Source organism: Zalophus californianus, chromosome 5 (genome assembly GCF_009762305.2).
Source record: "Zalophus californianus isolate mZalCal1 chromosome 5, mZalCal1.pri.v2, whole genome shotgun sequence".
In the NCBI taxonomy this organism is placed as follows: Eukaryota; Metazoa; Chordata; class Mammalia; order Carnivora; family Otariidae; genus Zalophus; species Zalophus californianus.
This window is the reverse complement of record NC_045599.1, coordinates 14,625,990-14,651,401: the sequence shown is the minus strand read 5'-3', so window position 1 is coordinate 14,651,401 and position 25,412 is coordinate 14,625,990. Positions and strand designations below refer to the sequence as shown.

The 25,412-nt window shown below is 43.7% G+C and overlaps 1 protein-coding gene across 7 annotated transcripts in view; it reads right to left on the bottom strand.

Annotated features, from left to right (window-relative positions):
• Positions 1 to 11,946: 11,946 nt before the first annotated feature.
• The window catches only part of TNFAIP8 (TNF alpha induced protein 8), a 112,059-nt gene continuing 98,593 nt past the window's right edge, over positions 11,947 to 25,412 (bottom strand). Inside the window, exons 1-2 of one of the 7 annotated variants that reach the window (XM_035727834.1) lie at positions 23,371 to 23,388; positions 11,949 to 13,801 (exon numbers count right to left, since the gene is read on the bottom strand). In XM_035727834.1, the coding sequence (XP_035583727.1) occupies positions 13,236 to 13,736 (501 nt within the window). In that variant the 5' untranslated portion in view covers positions 13,737 to 13,801; positions 23,371 to 23,388 and the 3' untranslated portion in view covers positions 11,949 to 13,235. Of the gene's footprint in view, positions 13,802 to 21,723; positions 22,284 to 22,721; positions 22,740 to 23,370; positions 23,389 to 25,412 lie in introns of those variants that run through there. The other 6 variants (XM_035727829.1, XM_035727832.1, XM_035727828.1 and 3 more) reach the window with 6 other exon arrangements.

Here is a 25,412-nt window from a genome sequence, read left to right as displayed (position 1 = left end):
GTTTCATCTGCAAGAACTTCCATCAATGTTTCCCTTGAGCCACTCTCACTTGTACACAAACGTTTTCGAATTATAACTGCTGGAGCCGGAGAGGAGATTGGGGTGGGGGCACAGATCAGGCAATTTGCCTCCATCTGTATCCAAATGATCTCAGGAATGCCACTTCTTGAGAAGGTACTAGGAAGTTGATGGCGGTGGCTCATCACACCTCAGGGAAGTATGATCCCTGTTCCAACTCATTCGTCTTCCTTCTTGATAATATCTGCTTCCCTATTACCAAAACTATCCTTTTTTTTTTTTTTGAGAGAGAGAGAGTAAGCATGGGGAAGGGGGGCAGGGAGGGGCAGAGGGAGAGGGAGAGAATCTTAAGCAGGTTCTAAGTCAGCGCAGAGCCCAAGGACGCGGGGCTTGATCTCACGACCCTGAGATCATGACCTGAGCAGAAATCAGGAGTCAGATGCTTAACTGACTGAGCCTTCCCGGCACGCCATACCCAAGCTATCCTTAAAGCAGCTCTTACACCCTTGGAAAGGTGGATCCAGAAGAAGATGGAGAGGGTAGGAGGTTGGCTCAGTGGTGTATATTTCAGAAGCTGCTTTGGCCAGACGATTATCATCATCATCCCACAACAAGACTTGGTCATTGGTGTTTGTCGGGCATCAGAACTACTTTCTGGTTGGCTGCTGACATTAAGCCTCAGTGGGCAGGGAGCCCAGGGCTTTTGTGTCCAGCATTTCACTCCACAACATCCTCATGGTATTTGCCACCTCAAGTTTGCAGTCTATCACTCTTACAGATGTTTCAAGAGAATACCTGATGACTCTTCTGAGTAAAAGCAAACACAAAAGGGGCATCTTGGGTGGCTCAGTCAGTTAAGTGTCTGCCTTCAGCTCAGGTCATGATCCCAGGATCCTGGGATGGAGCCCCGCCTCGGGCTCCCTGCTCAGTGGAGAGTCTGCTTCTCCCTCTCCCTCTGCCCCTCCCCCTGCTCGTGCTCTCTCTCTCAAATAACTAAAATCTTAAGAAAAAAAAAGCAGTTGTAAAAGAATATATACTGAATGATTACATTCATATGAAGTTCAAAAACAGGCAAAACTAGTCTCTAATGTCAGAAGTCAGAATAGTAGATACCTTGGGTGGGAGACTTCTGGGTAATCGAAGTGGTGTTTTGTTTTGTTTTGTTTTGTTTTGCTTTCCTGAAAAAGAGAGAGCACAAGTGCTGGTGGGGAGGGAGGGGCAGAGAGAGAGGGAGCGAGAGAATTTTATTTTATTTTTTTAAGATTTTATTTATTTATTTGACAGAGAGAGAGACAGAGAGAGGGGGAACACAAGCAGGGGGAGTGGGAGAGGAAGAAGCAGGCCTCCCGCAGAACAGGGAGCCCGATGTGGGGCTCGATCCCAGGACCCTGGGATCATGACCTGAGCCGAAGGCAGAACGCTTAACGAACTGAGCCACCCAGGTGCCCCGGGAGCGAGAGAATTTTAAACAGGCTCCACACCCAGCCAGAAGCCCAACGCGACCAATCTTAGGACCCAGAGGTCATGACGTGAGCTGAAACCAAGAGTTGGATGCTTTATCGACTGAGGCACCCAGGCACTCCAGAAATGTTCTTTTCTTAATTGAAGTGCTGGTTAACAGGTGGGTTCCCTTTGTGAGAAACGTCCAGAACTGTACCCTTATGATTTTCTATATATATGTTACACTTTAGTAAGTTTACTGAGAAGAGGAGAGAACAAAAGAAAGAAGAGAAGAAAATGAATGGAAATTTAAAACAAAAAAAATAAAATAGAGTCTGAAAAGATGTTTCATTAATTAAAATTACAGTGAGCTATCACTACACCTGTATTACAACAGCTAAAGTAAAAAATGTTGATAATGCCAAATGCTGGCAAGGATTTGGAAAAACTGGTTCTCATACATTGCTGCTCTCAATGTAAAATGGCATAGCTACTCTGGAAAATAATTTTTTTTTTTTTGCAGTATTTACCATATGAGTCAGTAGTTACACTTGGGCATTCATCCAGAGACATAAAAACTTATTTCACCCAAAAACATGTACACAGATGTTTATAGCAACTTTATTCATGGTAGAAAAATATTGGAAACAACCCAGTGTCCTTCAGTGGACACATGGTTGAGCAAAGTCTAGTACATCCATATAATGGAATACTACTCAGCAATAAAAAGGGGGTGCATTGCTGATACATGCAGCAATCAGGATGGACCCCAAAGACGTTCTACTTGGGAAAAAAAAATCAATCTCAAAAGATAATATACTTCTGGATTCCATTTATACAACATTCCCTAAATGAAAAAAAACCACAGAGCTGGAGAATAGATGACTGGTTACTAGGGATGGAAGGGGGAAGGTGGGGGTGGGGTGTGAGTACAAGGAGGTAGGTGGCAAGAGAGATTTCTTTTGTGGTGATGAATCAGTTCTGCACTTGATAATGGTGGTAGTTACACAAGTCTATATATGGGATAAAGTTACGTAGAACTCTATGTGCGTGCACACACACACACAAATGCAGGTTAAAAAATAATGAACCCTATTCAGTGAAAATTAAATAAGGTCTATAGTCTGGTGCCAACATATCGTTGTCAGCTCCTGGTTTTGATATTGTACCACACCTACACAACAGGTCACTGCTGGAGAAAGCTGGATGAAGGGTACACAGGACTCTGTGTTATTTTTACCACTTCTTATGAGTCTACAATTATTTTAAAATGAAAAGTGTTAAAGCAAAAAAAAAGAAAAGAATCTTCAACCCCAGCCAGTTTCAATTAGCCCCATACGTGTTTGCAAACCCCGTTTCTCCAGGCAGGATTGTTACCACATAACTTCTGTGTCTTACCATCAGGTGCTGTCAGTTTGCAAACCCCATTTCTTCAGGCAGGGTTGTTACCCCATAACTCCTACCATCAGGTGCTGTCAGAGGAAAACACACAGTCCTTATGTGGGAGTTCATCTACAGAGAATACAAACGGCGAGGGAAAGGAACAACCAAACTATGCTTCTTACGCTCACTGATTCATGTCTCTTGCTCCTCGAGTTTGCATGATTTTCATAACAGGTTTCACATCAACTTTGAACATAAGACTCTTTTACTTAAAGGGGAATCTTCACATGTGTGTACAAAGATTTTCTTAACTACCATGATAACTAAACAGAATAAGGCAGGAGGGAAGGGAGACTTGGGAGACAAGTTGGCCAAGGTAAAGCCATTTTGGGTTCTAGGCTGACCCTTAACCTAAAAGTCCAAGGGTCGGGCGCCTGGGTGGCTCAGTTGGTTGAGTGACTGCCTTCGGCTCAGGTCATGATCCTGGAGTCCCGGGATCGAGTCCCACATCAGGCTCCCTGCTCGGCAGGGAGTCTGCTTCTCCCTCTGACCCTCTCCCCTCTCATGCTCTCTCTCTATCTCATTCTCTCTCTCAAATAAATAAATAAAATCTTTAAAAAAAAAAAAAAGTCCACGGGTCATAAAAAGAGATAAAAGATCGGACTCATGGAGGACCACAAGGCCCCACTCCCACTGGCCATAAAAGCCACATAGGTTGGACATTCTTAAAATGTTCCCTGTGGGTAATCCCACAACCCTAAAACGATAAAAACAACTAACCACCCAATGTAAGTGATAATCCCAAAGTTAAAGAGTAAGCCCCTCCCTGTATGGTTAGCTACTTTTGGGAGAATTTACAAAGCCCTTTGTTAGAGGCAAAGGGAAGTAGTCTTCCCCATCTGGGAGGAGAGACGTTACTTTGTCTATGAAGCAGCAACTTTCTTACTTTTTTTTTTTAGATTTTATTTATTTGAGAGAGGGAGAGGGAGAGAGAGAGAGGAGCAGGGGAAGGGATTAGTCCCTTTCTCTGAAAGTCTTGCTCGTGAATTCTCTCTCATGCAAAGCCAAGAACCCTTCTTGGCCTGTGGCCTCAGGCCCTCCATCGCAGAGCCTCAGCCCATTTGGCATCAGAAGAGTTAAACGTAAGCTACTTAGGAAAAACATCTGTATTAAAATTAGCCCTGGAAAAAGACTGAAAAGCTTAGTTTGTCTTAAATCTCCAAACTTAATTCTTGCTGACTGCTACCAAGAAGTCAGAGCCTCTTACCAAGATGGTAGTTTTCTTTTTCCTTAAGTTAAATAAGGACTGAGAAGCCAGTGTCCTATCAGTGGGATTGCTTCTTCTAAAGTCCGGGAGAAAGAAATGTAGCAAACACTATCACACAGATTAGAGGTGACATCTTTCTCGGGCTGCAAATAAAAGCTGAACTGGTTCAGAACACAGGGTGGGTTTTAAAGCAATCAGCCATGTTTATATTATCATTCTTGGTTGAAATTCTGTGGTTAGTCAAGAGATAGATAAAACAAACTAAAACTAAAACTTCAAAAGCCCATCTTTTTGTCATCAGGAGCTATTAAAAAAAAAAAAATCCTGTCATGAGTTCGCAAGTATGAGGAAGTGTTATGATTTGTCCCAAAAGGACTCTGGACACCAGTTCTCTGAACAAAATCCAATGAAAAGGAAAAGCCCCCTGTCTCGTCTAAGAGCCACAGGGAAAGCCCCTGGGGGTGAAACGCCCTGAGGGTCCAAACCGCACACTGGGCTCCTTTGTAGGGCTGTGTTCCTGGTCCTTGGCTGACAAGAGGACATGGTGCTTGTTACTATTTCCTCTCAAAGACTCAGGGAGCTGGGCAGTGGTCAGCGACAAGCGAGAAGACAGAACGAAATAGTGGGCATGACCCCCTGGGATCTAGCTCACTGGCTAGGCTGCCAAGAAACGGGGAAGGGCCATGCTCACAGGACCAGATCAAATCGTGCACTTCTGTGTCCTGGTCTGAAGCCTCAGGGGATGCAGACACACCTCACTGAGCACAAGGATGTGAAGCCAGGGTTTCTCTAGCTTCACAAGTTTGGCTGCAATCAACTTCTGGAAAAATTTTTATTTTTTATTTTTTAAAATATTTTATTTATTTATTTGACAGAAAGAGAGAGTACGATCAGGTGGAGCAGCAGGAAGAAGGAGAGGGAGAAGCAGGCTCCCGGCTCAGCAGGGAGCCCAATGTGGGACTTGATCCCAGGACCCTGGGATCACGACCTGAGCCGAAGGCAGACGCTTAACTGACTGAGCCACCCAGGCGCCCTGAGCATACTGCTTTTAAAGTCTCAATTTTAAAATTCAAAAAATGTTTGAAAAATTTAAAGCCAGGCAGCCTATTTGGGGCTAACTAAGCTTTTCCTGGGATCCTCCTCACCCTGGAAATCTTAATTTTGTACCAACTTACCTGTGCATGGTCACTGTCCCTGCCAGTCAGTAAACTACCCCTCAGGTACAGGAATTAGGTAACCTTGTAGAGTTCTGGGCCCCAGACTGGTGTTGGACACATGAAAGATGTTCAATCATCATTTCTTCAATTGAATAGAATAACTTAACAGACACAGATGGGACTCACATCTTCATATGGACAAGAATGTGATGATTAACAGGTTAGCCCACTGTTATTTCATTTTTTTCCATATATATTCATTTCCAGCTAAAACAGACTATCACATGAAGAACTCCAGACACCCTCAGTACTCTATTAGCTCTGTTAGAGCCATGAGGGGAAAATAGTGATATGGTACCTCGTTTTCAAAGATGGCCCCAAAGAACCAAGCACCCCAGAATTCATGCCCTTGTGTGGTCCTTCTTATACTAAACTATAGTAGGTCTTATGTGCAGTAAAGGGGTAACTGCAGCCTTGGGATGGTCAAACACACACACACGCACACGCGCACACACGCGCGCACACACTAGCACGCGCGCACATGAGCACACTCACTGGCACATGCGAACACACACGCACACACACGCGCGCACACGAGCACACTCACTGGCACACACGCGCGCACAGCCGCACGCAAGCACGTGGGCACACATGCACAAGTACACTGGCACACGCGCGCACACATACGCACACACTGCCACACGCGCGCACACACGCACACACACTGGCAACACGCACATACGCGCACCCACTGGCACACGCGCGCACACACTGCCACACACGCACACACACTAGCACACGTGCAGACAGTGGCACACGCGCCCACACACATACGCACACCCACGTGCACCCACTGGCAACGCGGACACACTCGCACACCGACTGGCACATGCAAACACACATATGCACACAGGCACGCGCACACTGGCGCACACACGCGCACACTCACATGCGCGCGCACACACGCACACACGTGGTCAAAAGTTGTACTTCCCAAAGAAAGGACTGACCCTTGATTAGCTCCTAGGAGACAAATCTCTAAGTCCTTGATATATCCTCCTTAAACTGGAGCGTCTTTGTGTATCAAGGACCTTGGGCCATACCAGAGAGTTTATGCTAACCATGTGATTTCTGGTTAACTTCTGTTCTTATTTGCCTGGGACGCTGGACCATCAGGTATCAGTTTGACCTCTGGAGGGTCTGGAGACTAACGAAGGTCAGTCATTCCATGTCCATGTGACTGACCCCTAGTGAAACCCAGACATCAAGGCTCAGGTGAGCATCCCTGGTCGGCAACACTGTATGTGTTTGTTGTACGTCATTGCTGGGACAACTAAATGTTGTCTATAAAACTCTACTGGAAGGGGACAACTGGAAGCTTGCACCTGATTTCTCTTGGATTCTGTCCTCTGTGTTTTTTCCTTTGCTAATTCGAATCCATACCCTTTTGCTGTAATAAACCTTAACTGTGAGTATAATAGTGTTTCTGAGTTCTGTGAGTCCTTCTAGCAAATCATCAAACCTGAAGGTGGTCTACACTCTACACATAGCCTGTAGTTTGCTTTAACAAACAGAATGATGCAAAAGTGACAGTGTGCCTGTTCTGAGCATTTGCTTTAAGAAAGCCTAGAAATGAGGCACCTGGGTGGCTCAGTCGGTTAAGCGTCTGCCTTCAACTCAGGTCATGATCCCAGGGTCCTGGGATCCAGCCCCGCATTGGGCTGCCTGCTCGGTGGCAGCCAGCCTGTTTCTCCCTCCCCCACTCCCCCTGCTTGTGTTCCTGCTCTCGCTGTGTCTCTCTCTGTCAAATAAATAAATAAAATCTTAAAAAAAAAAAAAAAGGCCCAGAAATTTCTGCCCCTGCACTTTTGGATGCCCTGAGAAAGTAATAAGTAGAGACCAGGGGAAGAAGAGGGGCCGGCCCAGTCAAATCTCCAGAAAACTCCAGTTCAATCCACGGTCTGACTACAACCATGATAAGACCCCAACTGCTCTGTTAAGCCCAGTCAACCCACAGAATCATGGGAGAAAAAAAAAAAGGTTGTTGTCTTAAACCACCAAATTTTGGGGTGGCTCGTTATGCAGCAATAGAAAACTAAAGCCAGCAGGCATGATCAAATAATTGAAGAGATTCAGAATTTAATTGGCTAAGAGACCAGATCTAAGTAACTGCCGGAAACCATAACGTCCAACAACTCAACCCAAAAGAATTTTCCTAAATTGAACGCAAAAAGAGATTTATTAAGGAAACCCAGAAATTAATAAAAATTCTCTTGGGCTGTGGAAATCTTTTAATTTATTGAAGTCTCCAGGCTTATTTTCATTGCTTGTTTGGAAAGTCGTGACAAGCCATTGATAAACAATACCTCACCAAGGGACAGCCTTCAGGTTTCAAAGCCCACCATGTCTTAATTTTATCCTTAAAATGAGAATGTGAGGTAGTTGATCTTATTCAAAGTGTAGATAAGGCGGGAGAGGGCCCCCTCCCCACCGGCAGACATGTTGAAACACTGGTTTCAGCTGCCTATGCCCTCTGTGGTAGCCCGCAGGGTTCTATCTGACCACCCACCAGTGAGTTCCCAGGAGGAAGAGATGCCAAACTCCTGATCCATGGTGTTTGAAAATACTGTGAAACATTTCCACTCATGGATTTCACTGCAAGTTCAGTGAATATTTTCAGCAAGCTAAAAATGAGACTCCTCAGTCAAGACAACACAAAGTCTGCATGATTTAGGGAACAGCAGTAAGAGCGGCAATTTAATTATCAAGTCCTCTTCCAGGACACTAAATGTCTTACAAAAATGTATCATTTGCTTTGCAAGTATTTATCCTTTAGTGAACATAAGTGGTCTTAGAAAAGAACAGTAAGAGATCTGAGCAGTCACTTAGGTTGGTTGAGTGGTGGGTCTTGCTGGGCTCCTAACAGCCCATTTCCGGGAAAATGGAACCTGGATTTCTCCTGAAACATCAATCAATCATCCCGGATACTGGTGACAATCCAAGTATGCACACTCGGAGTTTTCACTTCCATGCCTTGAACTAAACCTCACATCAGGCAGGTTTAAATGACTTAATTAATCCATCTGTAAGCTTTTAAATGGAAAAACCAAAGTATAGAGAAGCACATTGTCTTAGGTTGTTCTGTGAATCAAACACATACTTTTAAAAATCACATGTGCTTTCCTTGTGTTAAGAACCGACCCCAAGTACCAAAAAACAGACTCTAACTACAGAGAACACACTGATGGTGACCAGAGGGGACAGGGGTGGGGGGATGAGTGAGGTAAGTCATGGGATTAAGGCGTGCACTTGTCCTGATGGAACACTGAATAATGTATAGAACCGTTAAGTCACTATATTGCATACCTGAAACTAATGTAACACTGTATGTTAACTATACTGGAATTAAAACAAAACAAAACAGAACAAACCCCAAGTGCCTGATCAGCACCTCATCTCCGTGAGGCCAAGATAGTTTTGTAGCTATTAGGGAAGCTGGCAGAGAATTTCTTCAGGCAACCATGAAGGAAAAGGAAGGGGGTCTTATCCATTGGCTGCCTCCTCCGACAAAGATCTCTTGGAAATTTGGTGGACATACAGAACACGTCTCTGTTCTTAACATTTTCCAAAGCACAGATGTTTTTCTCTTAACTGTGAACGCTAGCTGACTTGTCTGAATCCTTTTCAGGGCTCAGCAGACGGGACGTTTTTGGTGTCTTGTCCCCTCTAACTTGGGGGTTGATGTTCACTGCTTGGATGGAAAACACATCTTTGGCGAGACAGACACAAAAACACATCTTTGGCCGCTTACACGAAAAATGTTTCCATTTTGGGAAATTCCCTGTGATAAGAGTTTTTCTGGCTCTGGGCATACATAGCAACCACAAGGACACTTCAGTAAAAGAGAAAACAGATTTATAATCGTTTGCCATGATAGTGATATGCGATTATAAGCTCCTGAGGATTTTCCTGTTGTTTCATTTTGGAAACAAAAAGTTGACTCATTTTTCTGGTTAGTACTTCAGTGTTTTCATTAGGGGGTTTCTATAAAGACTTTATCTGAATCATCATACGGAAAACTATTTCAGAGCTTGGATAAAAGTTTATCTCCCATAAACAGCACGGACTGCTAAAACCTGCTTGGAGTTTAACAAATTACAGAGAAGCTTTAGTCCCAGGAATGCAATATATCAAGGAAAACAGTGATTTTTCAAACACGGCCAAATTCAACTAGTTTAGATAATGCAAGTTTGGAAATGCAAGATTGACTAAAAATGTCAAAATATTCTTAACATACTAATTAAGTTTGTTTTATTAGAATATTTTAATTTGGGGGTGCCTGGGTGGCTCAGTTGGTTAAGTGTCTGCCTTTGGCTCAGGTCATGATCCCAGGGTCCTGGGATCGAGCCCTGCATCGGGCTCCCTGCTCGGCAGGGAGTCTGCTTCTCCCTCTCCCTCTGCTGCTCCCCCTGCTTGTGCGCTCTCTCGCTTGCTCTCTGTCAAATAATCTTTTTTTTAAAAAAGAATATTTTAATTTCCTAGAATTACGTAGCACTTAACTCTTTACTACAAATATTTCATCAAATGGATAGATATATTCATCTTTTATTATCTGTCAAGATCAGTATGCTAAATTATAATTAGGTGCTCTCATCAGGGACCTCAAGGATAAATTAATTCTCAGTATATATCCAATTGGTATGTACAGACTACAAAATACCATTTTAACCCTTTACAGGAATCAGAAAGCTTAAGCCTTTCGTATTTTCAAGTATTTACACGGTGGGAAAACAGAATTTTCCATGTAATTGTGAATGAGACATTGTCCTATAAGACCAAAAAAAAAAAAAAAAAAGCCTTATTTCTGTACCAATAAAGTTCCTAACACTGGTTCCTCTTTTAAACTCATTTTGAGTTGTATATGGAAAGTCTAAGAATCAGAAAAACACAAGCCTATTTTAAAAAGTGACTTGCTCAGATATTTCTAGCCTCTAAACCTGGCAAATAATGGTAAAGTTTCAAAGTGAAGCCATACCTTTTCTGGGGAACACAATGGTGAAGGCCACTTCTCTCTTGGTTGTGGGCACATAAGGTGCCTTTCTCATCTGTGGAAGGACTGCCTGCGGGGGGAGGAACACACTGTGCCCCATGGATCAGGGTTCAAAGTCATCGTTGGTTGTGAGCACCTTGAATTGAAGTTCTGGAGGGGTCTGACATTCGAGCCACGAGATGTCCCCAAATTAGAAGCTGTGTTCAAAAGTTCGTAAAATGTCTCTGTATCAAATCATACCCAGATCTTCAGAGAATAGGTCAGACCTGTATGATTTAAATACCATCTCAAATGTCACTACGTGAAAAACCATTTCAGAAGCACATCGCCACACTGTGGTCTGAAGCAACGATGTTTCTAGAATGGCCTTTATCCATACCACAGTTATTTATTTAAAGATTTTATTTATTTGAGAGTGAGAGAGAGAGAGCATCAGCAGGGGGTGGGGGAGCAGAGTGAGAAGGAGAAGCAGGCTCCCCACTGAGCAGGGAGCCCAAGGCGGGCTTGATCCCAGGACCCCGGGGACCGTGACCTGAACTGAAGGCAGATGATTAACAGACTGAGCCACCCAGATGCCCCATCCATACTATATTTAAATTAAAATAGGGTTTTATTGGTACCCTGATTTTGACACTTAACAGCTCTGTGACCTTGGGCACATTCCTTAACTTCTCTTGCCTTAGTTCCCTCATGTGTAAAACAGTAAATGTCATGGTAGGGAATAAATGAGTTAATGTGTCTGGCACCTAATAACCACTCTGTGTCGGCTGTTAACACCAGTATTATCACTCACCTGTTGTAGTAACTCCTAATGTTTGCAGAAAAGCCATCGGCATGAGTTTTAAAAATCAATTTAAAAACAGGACTCCCCCCTTCTGGATAGTCCTCACTGCCTTCCTTCTGTGTGAGATTAGGGGTTGCTCTCTCTCCCTTATAAATATTTGATTGCTAGCCTGCAGGCACAACTGTATGATCCAAATGTGCCCAGCCTGATCAAAATTTATCCTCAGGTTCCCTCTCTCTCTAGCTGGTCCTGTCCATAGCTAGAGAGGAGCAAGAAGCACCCACCTACTGGCCTGGGAATCTATTTTGCATACCTCCGCTGAACTAAACTTAATAAGCAGCTTAGCAGGATATGAAACTATGCTCTTGCTACAACATATAAGAGTCACCTGCCCGGGTGCCTGGGTGGCTCAGTCATTAAGCGTCTGCCTTTGGCTCAGGTCATGATCCCAGGGTCCTGGGATCGAGCCCCACGTCGGACTCCCTGCTCCGCAGGAAGCCTGCTTCTCCCTTACCCACTCCCCCTGCTTGTGTTCCCTCTCTTGCTGTGTCTCTGTCAAATAAATAAAATATTAAACAAACAAACAAAAAAGAGTCACCTGCCCACTCTGGGAAGTGAGAATGGTAATTTCAGTTCGAATCTGGGGGTTGAGGATTTTATATAAAACAGGGAGACACTCTGGTCTCTGCTGCTTGTCTGGGACAAGCACATGACGGACCCAGGGAAACTGATCACCTCCTTTAGGGTGGGGTGGGTTAGAGCGGATCACAACCTCTGGAATTTTTAAGTTGTAGGGCCTTCCCTGGTGAAGTCCTATTTTAATGTCAATCTTCTGGGAGGCAGGCAAATTCAAGGCAAACGAGTACACTATAAATCATGGACACAGAGACAGTGCAAATATTTGGGGCTGGTAGTTAAGTCTGTTAATTCCTGATAGTTGGCCGGCAGGTTTTTGTTTGTTTGTTTCTTTTTTTTTATAAAATAAGATGTTTCCTTTATCATCCACACACATAAAATTACATAGAGACAACACACAAAGTGCTTAGAATGCAAATATTCTTTGGTTTACTCATCAAAATAGCAAATAACAAAATAGTAAAGACCTTATCAGTTAAATAAAAAAGTGACATTCTTTATTTACCTATCAAACCTTATTCAACGTTGAAATGCATTTATTTTCATTCTCACGGCCCACAGCAATATGCTTTCTTCCTTTTTGGTCCTTTATCCCCCTAAATTATTTTGATGGGCTCATCTCTAAAATAAAGATGGTTGTTCTTTTCTCAGTATTGCTGACCTTTAACAAGAACCATCTAGATTTTTCTTTGTCTCTCTTACATCTGAAACAGATACTAAAACCGGAGATTCCACTAGCACATTTTCAACAATTACCGCTTTTGCGAAGTATCACCGTTGGTACTAAAAAACAGGACTCCAGGCCCGAGGCATGTCCGTCTATCAGACATTGTTCACCATATCAAATATAGTTGGTTCCTACAATACTGACTTCAAAGAAGCAGTTTTCTGTTTTTCTGAGGGTTCAATCTGACCGCCTCAATTCTTGAACGTCTTAATTCTCGATGAAGACTTAATTCTTGTGTCTAATGTCAGTGACAAAAACTTTAACAAAGGAACACAGAACAAAAGGTAGACTTGAAAATGAAATCATCTCAAAGGGAGCAATGAGAGCAAGAGAGAGTTCTCAGCTTTTTAACAGAGGTACATATACATAGTAAGGAATAATAGTGAATCAAAGTACACAACTCTGTACACGTGAGAAATACCCAATGTGCTACCAACATAACAACTGATCTAAAAAAACATGTCTTGAGGTTTGGAGACATCCATATATTTCTTTGCATAACTCTATTATTTGCATCACACAACCAGACACCTTTCCTACGATCTGCTAACTGTGAGGGAGGGAGCTTTTCACCAGAATTTTTGGCAATCTGCTTTTCTTCAAATAAAACAAGCTGCACAAAACGTTACTGACAACGTCTGACGCCTGAGGCGAGCAAAAGTCTTTCTGAAACATGGGTCATCTTAAAAAAAAAAAATTTGTTTTTCCTTCATAAATCAGCAGTGCTCCATTTTCAAAGAAATCACGAGCGGTTGCAGTCTTAATTCACATGGTCAGATGTTCTCCTCGTCCAGCATTTTGTTGACACCATCGCAGAGTTTTTGTAAGTGGGGCTTAAAATTCCCAAAGGGGTTATATAAGGCAGCTAAAAAATCACAATCGGAAAAATGGTCAAAGACGTTATTAACCCGTCCATGCGACTTGGCCGTGAGGTGGCGCTGGATGATCTGGTGGAGCATCTCTCTGCACTCGTTCAGCAGGCGGGACAGCACGTTCCGGTCAAAGGTGTACTCCACCTGATGGAAGCTGACCACGGTCATGGCCAGCTGGTGGACTTTCTTCTTGAATTTCTCCATCAGCGCCAGCTCGTCTTGGTTGAACTGGTTATTCCTGTAAAGAATGGCCAGCTTGATGACGGTCTTGATGAGGTTCTTGATGATCTTCTCTGCCTCCTTCTTGTTCTGGGTGTATTCCTTGGTCACCCGGTAGAGCTCATCCAACACCTCGCTGCTCGTGTCATCGATGAGGGTGGTGGCGATGGATTTGGACACCATTTTCCCCAAGATCTTCTTTTGTGCCTGCACGGCCAGGTTTTTGGAATTGAAGACATCTGTGGCCACTACAAAGAAGCAAATTAAAAAAAAAAACATATTAAGGAGGATATTCCTCTCACTTTCCCACTATAGGGTTGCCTTCCATCTACTGACATTAATTTCTGTTCAGAAAAGGACTAAAAATTTTACTTCATTTCTGGGCATCAGGTTCTCATTGCTTGCTTGGTTGCTTGCTTTCTTTCTTTCTTTCTTTCTTTCTTCCTTTTTTAAAAAATATTTCATTTACTTATTTGACAGAGAGAGTACAAGCAGGGGGAGCGAGAGGCAGAGGGAGAAGCAGGCTCCTCACTGAGCAAGGAGGCTGATGCAGGGCTCCATCCCAGGACCCCGGGATCATGACCTGAGCCCAAGGCAGATGCTTAACCAACTGAGCCACCCAGGCGCCCCAGGTTCTCTCTTTCTGAAAATAGGTTGTTGTGCATCATCTTTAAGGTCTCTGGCAACTCAAGTATTTTATACCTTCTGCTATACACTCAGTACTTTGTTTAGCAGTTGAAGGTGACAGCCTTTCCAAATATAACTTTTTCTGATTATAAGAATGGCACATCTCACAAGGCAGTGAGTTTTGATGCAATTTCCCCCCAGTTGAGTTTTATAAGAAATACACCAAAAATATAAAATCAACTCCACAACTGTCCTCTGGGCACCAGTCATCAAGAACAATTTAAAGAAACCCCTTTAAATGTAAGAAGGATAAATAGCTAAGCCACAGAGTCAAGTAGCAAATTCATGGAAGCAAATCAAAAGGAGAGCCCTGCTTTATTTATTTATTTTAAGATTTTATTTACTTATTGGCCAGAGAGAGAGAGAGCACAAGCAGGGGAAGCTCCAGGCAGAGGGAGAAGTAGACTCCCCACTGAGCAGGGAGCCCAGTGCGGGACTCAATCTCAGGACCCCAGGATCATGACCTGAGCTGAAGGCAGACGCTTAACTCACTGAGCCTCCCAGGCGTCCCAAGGAAAGCCCTGCTTTAAACTTCAGCTGCAGAAAGTCAAATTTCCTGAGACATGGGCCCGCCCCTTCCAGTTTGGTCATCCTAACCACCCCAAATTTCAACTCCCAGAAGTTGAGTCTTAGACAAGAACATTCGTTCAGTGAAGAGTGCCTTGTCACTTGCTATTTCTGATGAATGGCCATTGTTGGTTCCCTTGAAGTGTTTATACATTCTATGGCAATAACCACACATTTATGAGCTAATGAAATGTGCTCCATGAATAACATACGTTGAAAAAGCTGAGGCTTAGAGTTTGCTTTTGAAATTACCATCACTTAATTTGACAGAGGTGTAAGGTACACGTAATAATCGTTGTATGTATTAAGTACGAAATGCTGTGTGAAGCTCTTAGCTTCCAGCCGGTCAGTGAAAATGCTCAATACATGTTCACTCCCCAAACCAAGTTTAGTTTTTCCCCTAAATTTCCACCGCCCCCCAACTTTGTGCATGCTAATCCACCAAACTGTGCTTTCTCCCTCCCTTCTGGGTCCTCCGAGCTGGAGTTTTGGGGGTCTCTATCCCCACTATGGGCCCAGGCCCAGCTGTTGCCTCTTGTATGCCAGTGCATAAGCCTAGGTCTGGGTGTTGGAAAGCAGTCATTTAGTAAAGGAAGATAAAAAGACTAAAAATACAGATAGGTAGGAAGGAGTCAGGGCATTAGCGATATACAATTATTTCTAGTTTGGACAGGCTAGCGGCAGAAAGAGAAAAAGGCACCTATTTCCAAATCCAGGCTGGGAGGGTGTCTAAGAAGGGACACTCCCTCCATGGGACTGTCATGTTCGATCTGATGCTTGGGCCAGAGTAGCTCACGGGATATATTCCAGGTAGTGCCAAGTGGTTCCTACTGACCAGGATGCTGTACATTAATACAAGGGCCACACGCCCTGAAAGAACGCCTTCACTGAACCAGAAGCTGTGCCCTCATAACTGTCGGTATTTAAATGTCTGAAACATGAACTGAAACTGCAGAAGAGCTGAAATGTATTTTGGGAAAGAAAAGGAAAGCGAAAAAGCATGACAAACGGTCAACTTGTGAAGGTTTCCAAGCCGTTTCATATTTTCATCAGTCACACTCATTTCTATTCCTAAAGGTTTGCAGAAGAGTGTATGGGTTAATCCACATTAAATAGTGTGTATCAAAATAAATGGCACACATGTAGTTACTGTTACCACATTAAGACCAGGGACCATCTTCCGTTGCAGAACTTACAATATGGATCTCAATAAATAAACCTGATTTATACAGGAAGGGATACCCCCCAAATTTCAGATCCCCGGTAAATAATGTGATTTCAGAAACTTACCTAAAGTTCAAAGGTTATTCTGTGTTTAATCTATTAGGAGGTGACACAGTCTCTCAACACCCATCTGGGATTTACTACAATGTCTATTCGATGGAAACACTGTACACTCTGAAATCACCAGAACCAGAAGAAGAGGAGTAAAAATCCTTCGTGCTCCTCTCTCCAAGCCTGGACTTGAAACTTTGCACCTCTTTGAAGCTCCCCTGCTCATTAAACCTCAATGTTCCATTTGCTTTCAAACATAAAGACAAGGGAAAAAATTTTTTCATGTAGTAGCCCTTGAACCTCCCACAAGAGAAAGTGTGAAAAGCAAGGCCACGGCCAACAAGGTCGCTCCCCATTTACCAGTAACAAATCTCAACCAGGACAGAGAAGCTGACTTCTGAGGCTCTCCCAGTTGCCCCAGAGGAACTGCAAACCCTGTTCTAGAAACACAGAAGCCACTTCCTCCTTTCGTTTTCTTCTTTGGGTTATATCCAGCTCAGTCATCTTGGAAAGGGAGGCTGAAGCTCTCTCTCCCCCTGGGCAGGGAAGACATGCGTGCAGTGGATTTCTTTTCTAGCACGAGTGAAGGCTTCCTTGGAGCCAACGGGGGGGTTGTGGCTGAGAGTTGCTAGCCAGGGCTGTGTGGTCTGTGGCCATGAAATAATGATTTCCCCCCCCTTGCAAATTAACTGCCTTTAGCCATTCCTGCTCAGGCTCATCTGTCAGTTCCACATCCTCTCCCAGATCCTTTAAAGGCCTGGTGTATCTCAGGGCTAGTCCTGGATCACGTTTTTCTCCTTTGCTCCACCCTCAGGCCCCCGCCCCGTGAGCTCACCCACTCCCGCAGGCTTCAGATAGCCCCCAGGTGCCAGCAACTTCCACACTTAGAACTCACTCTGACCTCTTTCCTGGACTCATTTTGCAAATGCATTCAAGGTTTTCCTTTTTCTCGGCTATTTGGCAGGCATTGCAAATGCACCGTGTCTAAAAGAGAACCCTTGATTCCCTCGAGCTCCCAAAGCATTCCTTCTCCATTCTACCTTCATGAAGAGCATCTCTTCCAACCATTTGCTCAAGCGGGGGGTGCGGGGGGAGGTGCTGGCCCTCACCTGCCACACCATCCTCTCTTGCCCCACCCATGACCAAGAGCCTTCCATTCTCCCCTCCCCCACTTGCCTCCATCTGCACGGATACCAGCCTAGTTCAAACCCCTTTCCAATCTCTTCTCATTGAGCAGCCAGAGACTTTCAAAATGTAAATTAGAAAAAGATGCTGACTTCAGGTCTTTGCTAACCAACACACTTACGCAGTTCCTTGTTCCTGAAATCCTCATTTGCCTAAATTTTGATGGTCTGTCTCTCCTCCCTAGACTGTAAATTCTCTGGGAGTGGGGATGATTCCTCTGTGCCCCGGGGTCACCCTCTGGGCCCACGTGGGCATCTGCTATGTGGTGCTTCTGACCGAAGAGGAAGCCCATTTCCCCTCTCCCTTTGCTCCACTTAAATGCTTCCCTATGAAAACTTGCTGGCCTGGAAAATGAGAGTTTTAAATACGCATGTGGGTTTTTTTTATTTGTTTGTTTTAAAAGCTAGAGAAACAGATATTTATTTTACCTAGCTAGCTATGTGGTTTTCTTCTCTCGCACTTAAGAGTGTGGTTTCTTTTACTCTCGTCGATCAGGTTTTTTTTTTAAAAGAGGGCAGATTCGTTGAGCACAATGAGAAAACACTGGAGGGCAATAATACAAATATTTAGTAACAAAGCCGATGCAATGGTTTTGCCTTGCATCTGCTACCTCTGGCTACAGTTGAAGATCAAACACAGGCCCCACCTGTTCCAAGAGTAGAGGGATCTACACTTAAACATGTAACAGAGGGACGGACCCAAGGTATGTCCTAGGAAGCAGCAGAGGTGAATAGGAAGTGTTCTCAAAGGACAAGGGTGCTAAGAATATGGTTTCAGTGCTTCATCAAGATGAATTCACTTGCGGCGCCTGGGTGGCTCAGTTGGTGAAGCGACTGCCTTCGGCTCAGGTAATGATCCCGGGGTCCTGGGATCAAGCCCTGCATCGGGCTCCCTGCTCAGGGGGGAGTCTGCTTCTCCCTCTCCCTCTGCCACTCCCCCTGCTTGTGCTCGCTTTCTCTGTCTCTGTGTCAAACAGATAAATAAAAATCTTTAATAAAGGGACTCCTGCCTGAGTTACTCAGTTGGTTAAGTGTCTGCCTTTGGCTCAGGTCATCACGATCTCAGGGTCCTGGGATCAAGCTCGGCATTGGGCTCCCTGCTCAATGGGGAATCTGCTTCTCCCTCTCCCTCTGCCCCTCTGCCCTTCTTGTGCTCTCTCTTGCTCTCTCACTCTATCTCAAATAGATAAAATCTTATTAAAAAGCCTTTAATAAAAAAAGAATTCACTTGTGTTTGAAAATATACATGTACATCCCTGACTAAGGAAAAACGATGCCATATAACAAAAACATACCAAGGACTGCCGCTAGCAAGATTGTTGTATAGAAAGAGATGTAAATGTTATTTTACATCTACTTATCTTTGGGCCCTTCCTCTATATCTCTTTATCTCCTTTCTTGGTTTAACGAAATCGTCCATGTCTGCAACGTTCACTGTAAAGCAAACAGATATTCAGGGAATCCCAGTTTTAGCATCAGCAATTATAAATTTGGAGATAAACGTTGATGGTAAAAATATACTGACCCCTGCCTATACGGGGTAAAAAAGTGCTCATAAAAAATAAAAACAAAAACAAAAAACAAAAAACAAAAAACCGCAAGAACTTTTCCTAAAATTAATTAATGAAAAACTATAGTTTGCTGAAATTAACAACACTTCCCCCATAATATTATTCCAACTAAGACATTGCTCATCCAGCGAAGCACTCAAGTTAACTTTCCTTACAACCTTGCCAGCAAGTAAATAATTTCTTCACCCATCAAATTTGTTATACTTGGAACTTGGAAGCAGTGGCCGCAGATGCCCATGTATGCGATTTCTAATTCTCGCCTAGTTAAACTCTGATCCAGTGGACCCAGTCTTAGGGAAGATGGAAAAGAAAACAATTTAGAGAGCATGTCTGGCTCTTGTGGGCTGTTAATAAAAGTTCTTTAAACAAATACAGAAAACCTTTGCTCTCTCACACCTGAGTAACTCTGAATCTAAATGGGGTTTAGTAAAAAGCAATGGGGATAAGAAAGTGGCCACAGCAAAGTGTAAACAGTGTCCCAAGAAGTCAACAGGCTAAGAGTTGACCTCCTTCCCTTGGGATCTGGTGAGCGCTCCAGTGGAGAAGCAAGGAGTCGTCGGACTGGCTGACGAGGGACCTGCGACACCAGATCTCCACACTCAAAATTCCCCAAGCGGGAAATTCAACAGGAGAGAGAAGAAATAACGAATGAAAAGAAAGAAAGAGAGGGAACGTGCAGGGGAGGGGAGATGGTGGCAGGCAGCAGAAGCAGGGACCGTGACAGCAAGTTGGAAGCAAGCTTACCCAGAGAGAAAGAGACACGTGCCAGGCACCCGGACCCCCGGATCGGCCTTCGGCCACACAGACGGAGGCCCTGACACAAAGGAACATCATCTTAAGAGGATCAGTACACCTGGGGTTCTATCAGGTTACACCTGATACTAAGTGCAGATTTTGGTGTCTATGCATTTTCCTGCCCCCAAGTGGCTGAAGACCAAGGGTATGCATCATCACAATGACAAGGTGGTCTCCTGCCACCTCCAGAAGGAGTACACACTCACTTTTAAAGGCAACACGGGGCGCCTGGGTGGCTCAGTCATTAAGCATCTGCCTTCGGCTCAGGTCGTGATCATGGGGTCCTGGGATCGAGCCCTGCATCGGGCTCCCTGCTCAGTGGGGAGTCTGCTTCTCCCTCTCCCACTCCCCCCACTTGTGTTCCTGCTCTTGCTGTCTCTCTCTCTCTCTGTCAAATAAATAAATAAAATCTTTAAAAAAAAAAATTAAAGGCAACATAATAGGGGTGGCCGGGGTGGCTCAGTCAGTTGGGCATCAGACTCTTGATCTCAGCTCAGGTCTTGATCTCAGGGTCTGAGTTCAAGCCCTGCGCTGGGCTCCAAGACTTAAAAAAAAAAGAAAGAAAGAAAAGAAAAAGCAACATAATAAAGAAAACACGTTAGGGAAAATGGTGACTTTGAAATGGGCCAAAAAAGGAAAAAAAAAAATCACTGCGTGACTTTTCAGTGGAGAACCAAAAACCGTAAAGCACCCTGTTCCAGATTCTTTTACCGTTCTTCGAGCAGCTACTCTGCAACTCTGTAAGTCATAGAAGACTAGCATTATTGCAAATGCCTCTTGTCCATAGAGATACGAATCAATTTTTTCTAGTGGAAGTGCAACTCAGTCTTCATTTTCTTGTTTGCCTGCTCTTAGGATTCTTCTGAACCAATTATAAGAGCTTACTGGCTCCTCACTGATTAGTGAGTTCGGTCAAATCTTTGGCATGCCCATTTTGTACTTGTAGGAGAGTCACGAGTTTACCTTCTTCAAAACAACCTTCAATGCATATTAGAATTTTTCATCAATACCATTTAAAGTAGAAAAATTGCAGTGTAAACCTTTAGCATACTAGTGAGAATTAGCATACATTTCCTGTGGCAACTTATTCCACCAGGGGCCTGGAAAAGAAGAGTGTACTTATAAAAGTCTAAAGAATCTGTACCTAATGGTTCCAGGAACTGCCATACTGCTCAGGGATATAGCTGAGACTCAGTTTCCCCATCTGTAAGATGAGAATAATGATGCCCACTGCAGGAATTATTCCAAAATGAATGGACATAGACCACCTAGCAGTGTCTCACCCAATGCCTGGCAGAGAACAGCCTTCTCCACAGGTTTCTTTGAAGAACTCAACAAACTAAACTTCGAATGCATTCTGATGCTTTCGAATACTGAATCACATTTGGTCAGAATTAATCAACTCCTGGAAGAAACATGTAGCTGAGAAACGCAAAACGCCAGATGGTTGTGTGAAAAGAGAGACCTCAGTTAATAAGGAGTTACACTTCCTTTTCCATGATGACATAAGAAAAGTCTAACATATATTAAAGCTTTATCAGGCAATTTCTCTTTTTTAAGATGTTGAATCTCTCGTTAGCAAGGACTCTGACAGTGTAAAGATATTTTGTCCAGAGCAAACTGACCAATGGAGAACAGAATCGAAGACAAGAGGAGAAACAGCATCCACACCCATGCAAAACTGTGCAACAGGGACAGATGCAGAGCAAATGGGCCAAAAATAAAGCCAAAGTAAAAACCCACAACGGCCATCAAGATTACCCCAAAGAGTCACAGCCTCTCCCCAGGAGTTTGTGAACCAGAGAACCAGACACCCAAAGACAGGACAGGAAGCCAAGTAAGAGCAGCATGAAGGATATAGAAAGCTCAAGGTCAAGAGTCCTGGGTTGTAAACTTGAGTGCAATTTAATTCTTGGAATCTCAGTTTTCTCATCTGCTAAGCGGGACCTCACTGCAAGTCAATGTGGCTTGGAGGAGAGTTAATGAGTTAGGAAGCTGAAAACACCCAGCAGTAGGCTAGGCTCATGACCACAGAGACTTGTACCCCCTGAAATGGAGGAGCAGGGATTCAAACCCAACCTATACACTCACTGTGTTCTTTCTCTTCGTTATCTCCCGATGTTCCCTATTTTCCCGATTTGTAGACAAGAGAAATTACGTCCTAAAGAAAACACTCTGAAGACTTTCCCTGTGTGATCTCGGGCTGTTTTTGTTGCTTGAATTCTGGAATCTCTTCATCATGATTTTAGGATCAACTCCATGTCCTTGATTCCCGTGGCTTAGTTGTGTGATGATTTTAAAATTGAAAATGTAATTTCCTGAGTCTCAACCGCTTTAACTTCATATGAGACTTCATCTCTGCTCCTTTGCAGTTGACTTGCTGCAGGAATCATGTGATGCCTTGATTTTTTTCTGCATGGCATAAACTCTGGCAAGATGTCTCTGCTGCCTCTAGCTTCACCCAGTACCAGGATTGGAAGAAAGGCTGGTGATATTTATATGAAGTAGACCCCAAAGAATGCCTGTCTTGTAAATATTAGTACAGATGATACAAGAATAGAAATGACTTTTGTGGTTACCCCAAGTCAGACTGAGAAGGTTTATAGTCACGAGGACCCACTGGCTAGTTACCGTATTACAAACATTTGTTACATGATCCCCAGAACTGCCCAGAATCAGCATTATCTTATTGAGGCTTCACAACAATCCCAAAAGGGAGGTTGTCATTTTAGAGATAAGGCCTTTGAGGTCCAGAGAAATTAAGTTACTTTCTCAAGGCCTTACAGTTAGTAAGTAGGAGAGATGAGCTTGAACCCAGATATGTTCAACTCCAAGCTATTCTCTCAAGAATTACATTCCATGACACGAACTTTTAAAAAGAGGCTTCTTCTTGAAGGGACGGGAAGACCTAAATGAAAGAGAAAAGAAAACAAAAGCAAGAGACTAGTTCTCCTTGGGGGAAGGAAATAGAGTCCGTATAAAGGAGATCAAACCAGCTGGGTTTAAAATAGCTTGTATTTCCAGGGAAAACCCTGAGCAGTTTTAAAACATTTTAAAATATAATGTTAAAAAACAGAAAATATGCTTACATTGTTCAAAGGCCAGATGTAAATACATAAAGTGAAAAGTCTCTCAGCTTTGCCCCCCAACAGTACAGCCCGGACCCCAACTTCTGCTTCCGAGAGGCAACAAGTGTTCTTAGATTTCTGGGACCCTTTCAGAGTTGGTTTTTTTCCTGCATAGATAAGCATACACATGAATAGATACTGAGCAGGATAAAGAAGTCTTACAGGCTTGCAATTCTTAAGAAATACAATTTTTTTTAAAGATTTTTATTTATTTATTGAGAGAGAGAGAGAGAATGGTAGAGAGCATGAGAGGGAAGAAGGTCAGAGGGAGAGGCAGACTCGCAGGGAGCCCGATGTGGCACTCGATCCCGGGACTCCAGGATCATGACCTGAGCCGAAGGCAGTCACTCAACCAACTGAGCCACCCAGGCGCCCACAATTTTTTTTAAGTAGGCTCCACACCCAGCGTGGAGCCCAATGCGGGGCTTGAACTCACGACCCTGAGATCAAGACCTGAGCTGAGATCAAGAGTCTGAGACTCAACTGACTGAGTCCCCCACGCACCCCAAGAAATGTAACTTTTGAGTGAAGACAAACTGTGTCAGTGTCCACAGCTGCACGAGAGATGCTGACACAAAAATGGTAGGTGCTGGAGGGACATTGCTGTTACCTTTGTCTCTTCCTAGATGTGCAACAGCACCACGAGTCCTTCTGTGAGCGATGAGAAGGTAGTGAGCACGAAACACAGATCTTTATTTAATAGACGTGAACAAATGTCATGATTAGGGCAATCACAGATGATCGTGGACATGGAACACCTCTGAAGAGAGCACTATTAGTAATTACCCCACGACTACGGGACCTGTGACTATCCCAGGGAAGTCTAAGTGGTCACTGAAGACAACTTACGCACTAAAGACTCTCAAACGTTTAGGACCTGAGAAATTTCTTGGGAAACCCCACAAGAGCACCAGCCAGCTTTTCTTCCAAATTACGTTAAAAACAAAACAAACCGAACCCCAAAAAACCTAGTTCTTCAAGAAGTTAAAAAAAAGTCTTATGGGGAACAAAATTCTCTCTGGTGAAAGAAATCTGGGAAACAGTGTATATTAACATACCCTTTGAGATGCACAAAAAGCATTAATAACATTAAAGTCTGGAGGATGAGTAAAACAGTCAAGGAACACCTTAATCTTATTTACCCCGGTTTTCCAAATGAATTACACAAAGGTCCCACCATTTGTACAGATTTGTAGGATAAGGTCAGTGAAAACTACTGGCTAACAAATGGACTTGTTATCCCTCTGGAATGGATTCACAATGGTCTTGTGCAAATAGCAGAGGGCAAGACAGGCAGTCAGGCAAAGCCAGGCAATGTAAGCACAGACTCCAGAGTCATACTGTCTGGATCGGGAGTCTGGCTCTGCCGCTGAGTGCGGTGTCCCTGGGGAAATTACCTAACCGCGCCATGCCTCGGTTTCCCCGTATGCAAATGAGGCCACCTAAGGTCTTTAATGAGATTCAGCGAGAATGATCCATATAACGTGAGAACATTAACCCAAAGACATGGAAGCATTCCACAAAACTTCTGTTGAGTGTTCATATGTATCAGATACTGTGGTTGCAATGATAAATAACAGTATCCCTGCTCCCCAGGCATGCACACGGGGTGGGGGCAAGGCCAGAATGCACCATGATGAGGTCTATAATAGGAGCGGGTAAACATGCAACAGTAGCAAAGAGAGGGAACGTTCATTTGGTTGGTCGCAGTCATGGAGGGAAGCTAGGTCTGAGAAAGTTATCACAAAAGGAGGCTGACCCAAAACATTGACCTTGAAGGTAAAGAAGATTCTGCCTTCCAGAAGTAAACATGACCATATTCCAGAGCTGATCTACAGAATTCCCGCCTGGCTGGAGAGGGATTACCAATTCTGCCCAGTGGCATACCTGCAGGTCAGAAGCCCAAAGATACGTGTGGCCCCCTAGATTTAAGAAAAATTGGAAACACAACCTAAGTATAACATGTTGTCTAGGCCAAGAAAACTCATTGCACAAAGGTGCTCCGTTTTCAAGAGGGTAGTGGCAGGGAGGGGACATCTACAGTGGGTATCCGGGGCAGCAATGTCAATGACCCAGGCCACCTGCCTCCGGAGAATCTGGAGCCTTCTCAGAAGTACAAACTGCCCTACGTACTGAATCAGAGACCCCAGGACTACAGTCTAAAAAGCTGCATTTGTAAGAGGAACCCCGTGTGGTTTGAACGTAGAAGCACTGAAGTGTACTCCCAGAACACTGTACTTTAAAATGTTCAGACAGACATACTCTGGTCACACAGGCATGCTCTAAGCAGACCCTGGATGGATTTAATTCCCTCTCAAAAATTTTTCACCAAAACGTAGATGCAAGCTTGTGCACAGAATCCAAAGAAAATGTTTTAAGAATAGAGCTTATTGTATTAAAGCTTCAAAGAATTTTAATACTGTATCCAAGAGAACAGAAAAGTTAGTCTCTCTTAGATGTCACTGAAACCAAAATTTGGACAGGGCCTAACTCTATCACTCATATGGGTTTGAAATGAAATAAAAAATGTCCTACAAGCATTTATACAAAACTGACTTCAGTGAACTGTTCTTCTTTTAAATTAAATGAACACTTCCTTATTTATTATGTTGGATTAAGGTTGATTATGTTTCTCTAAAAGACTTTTCAATT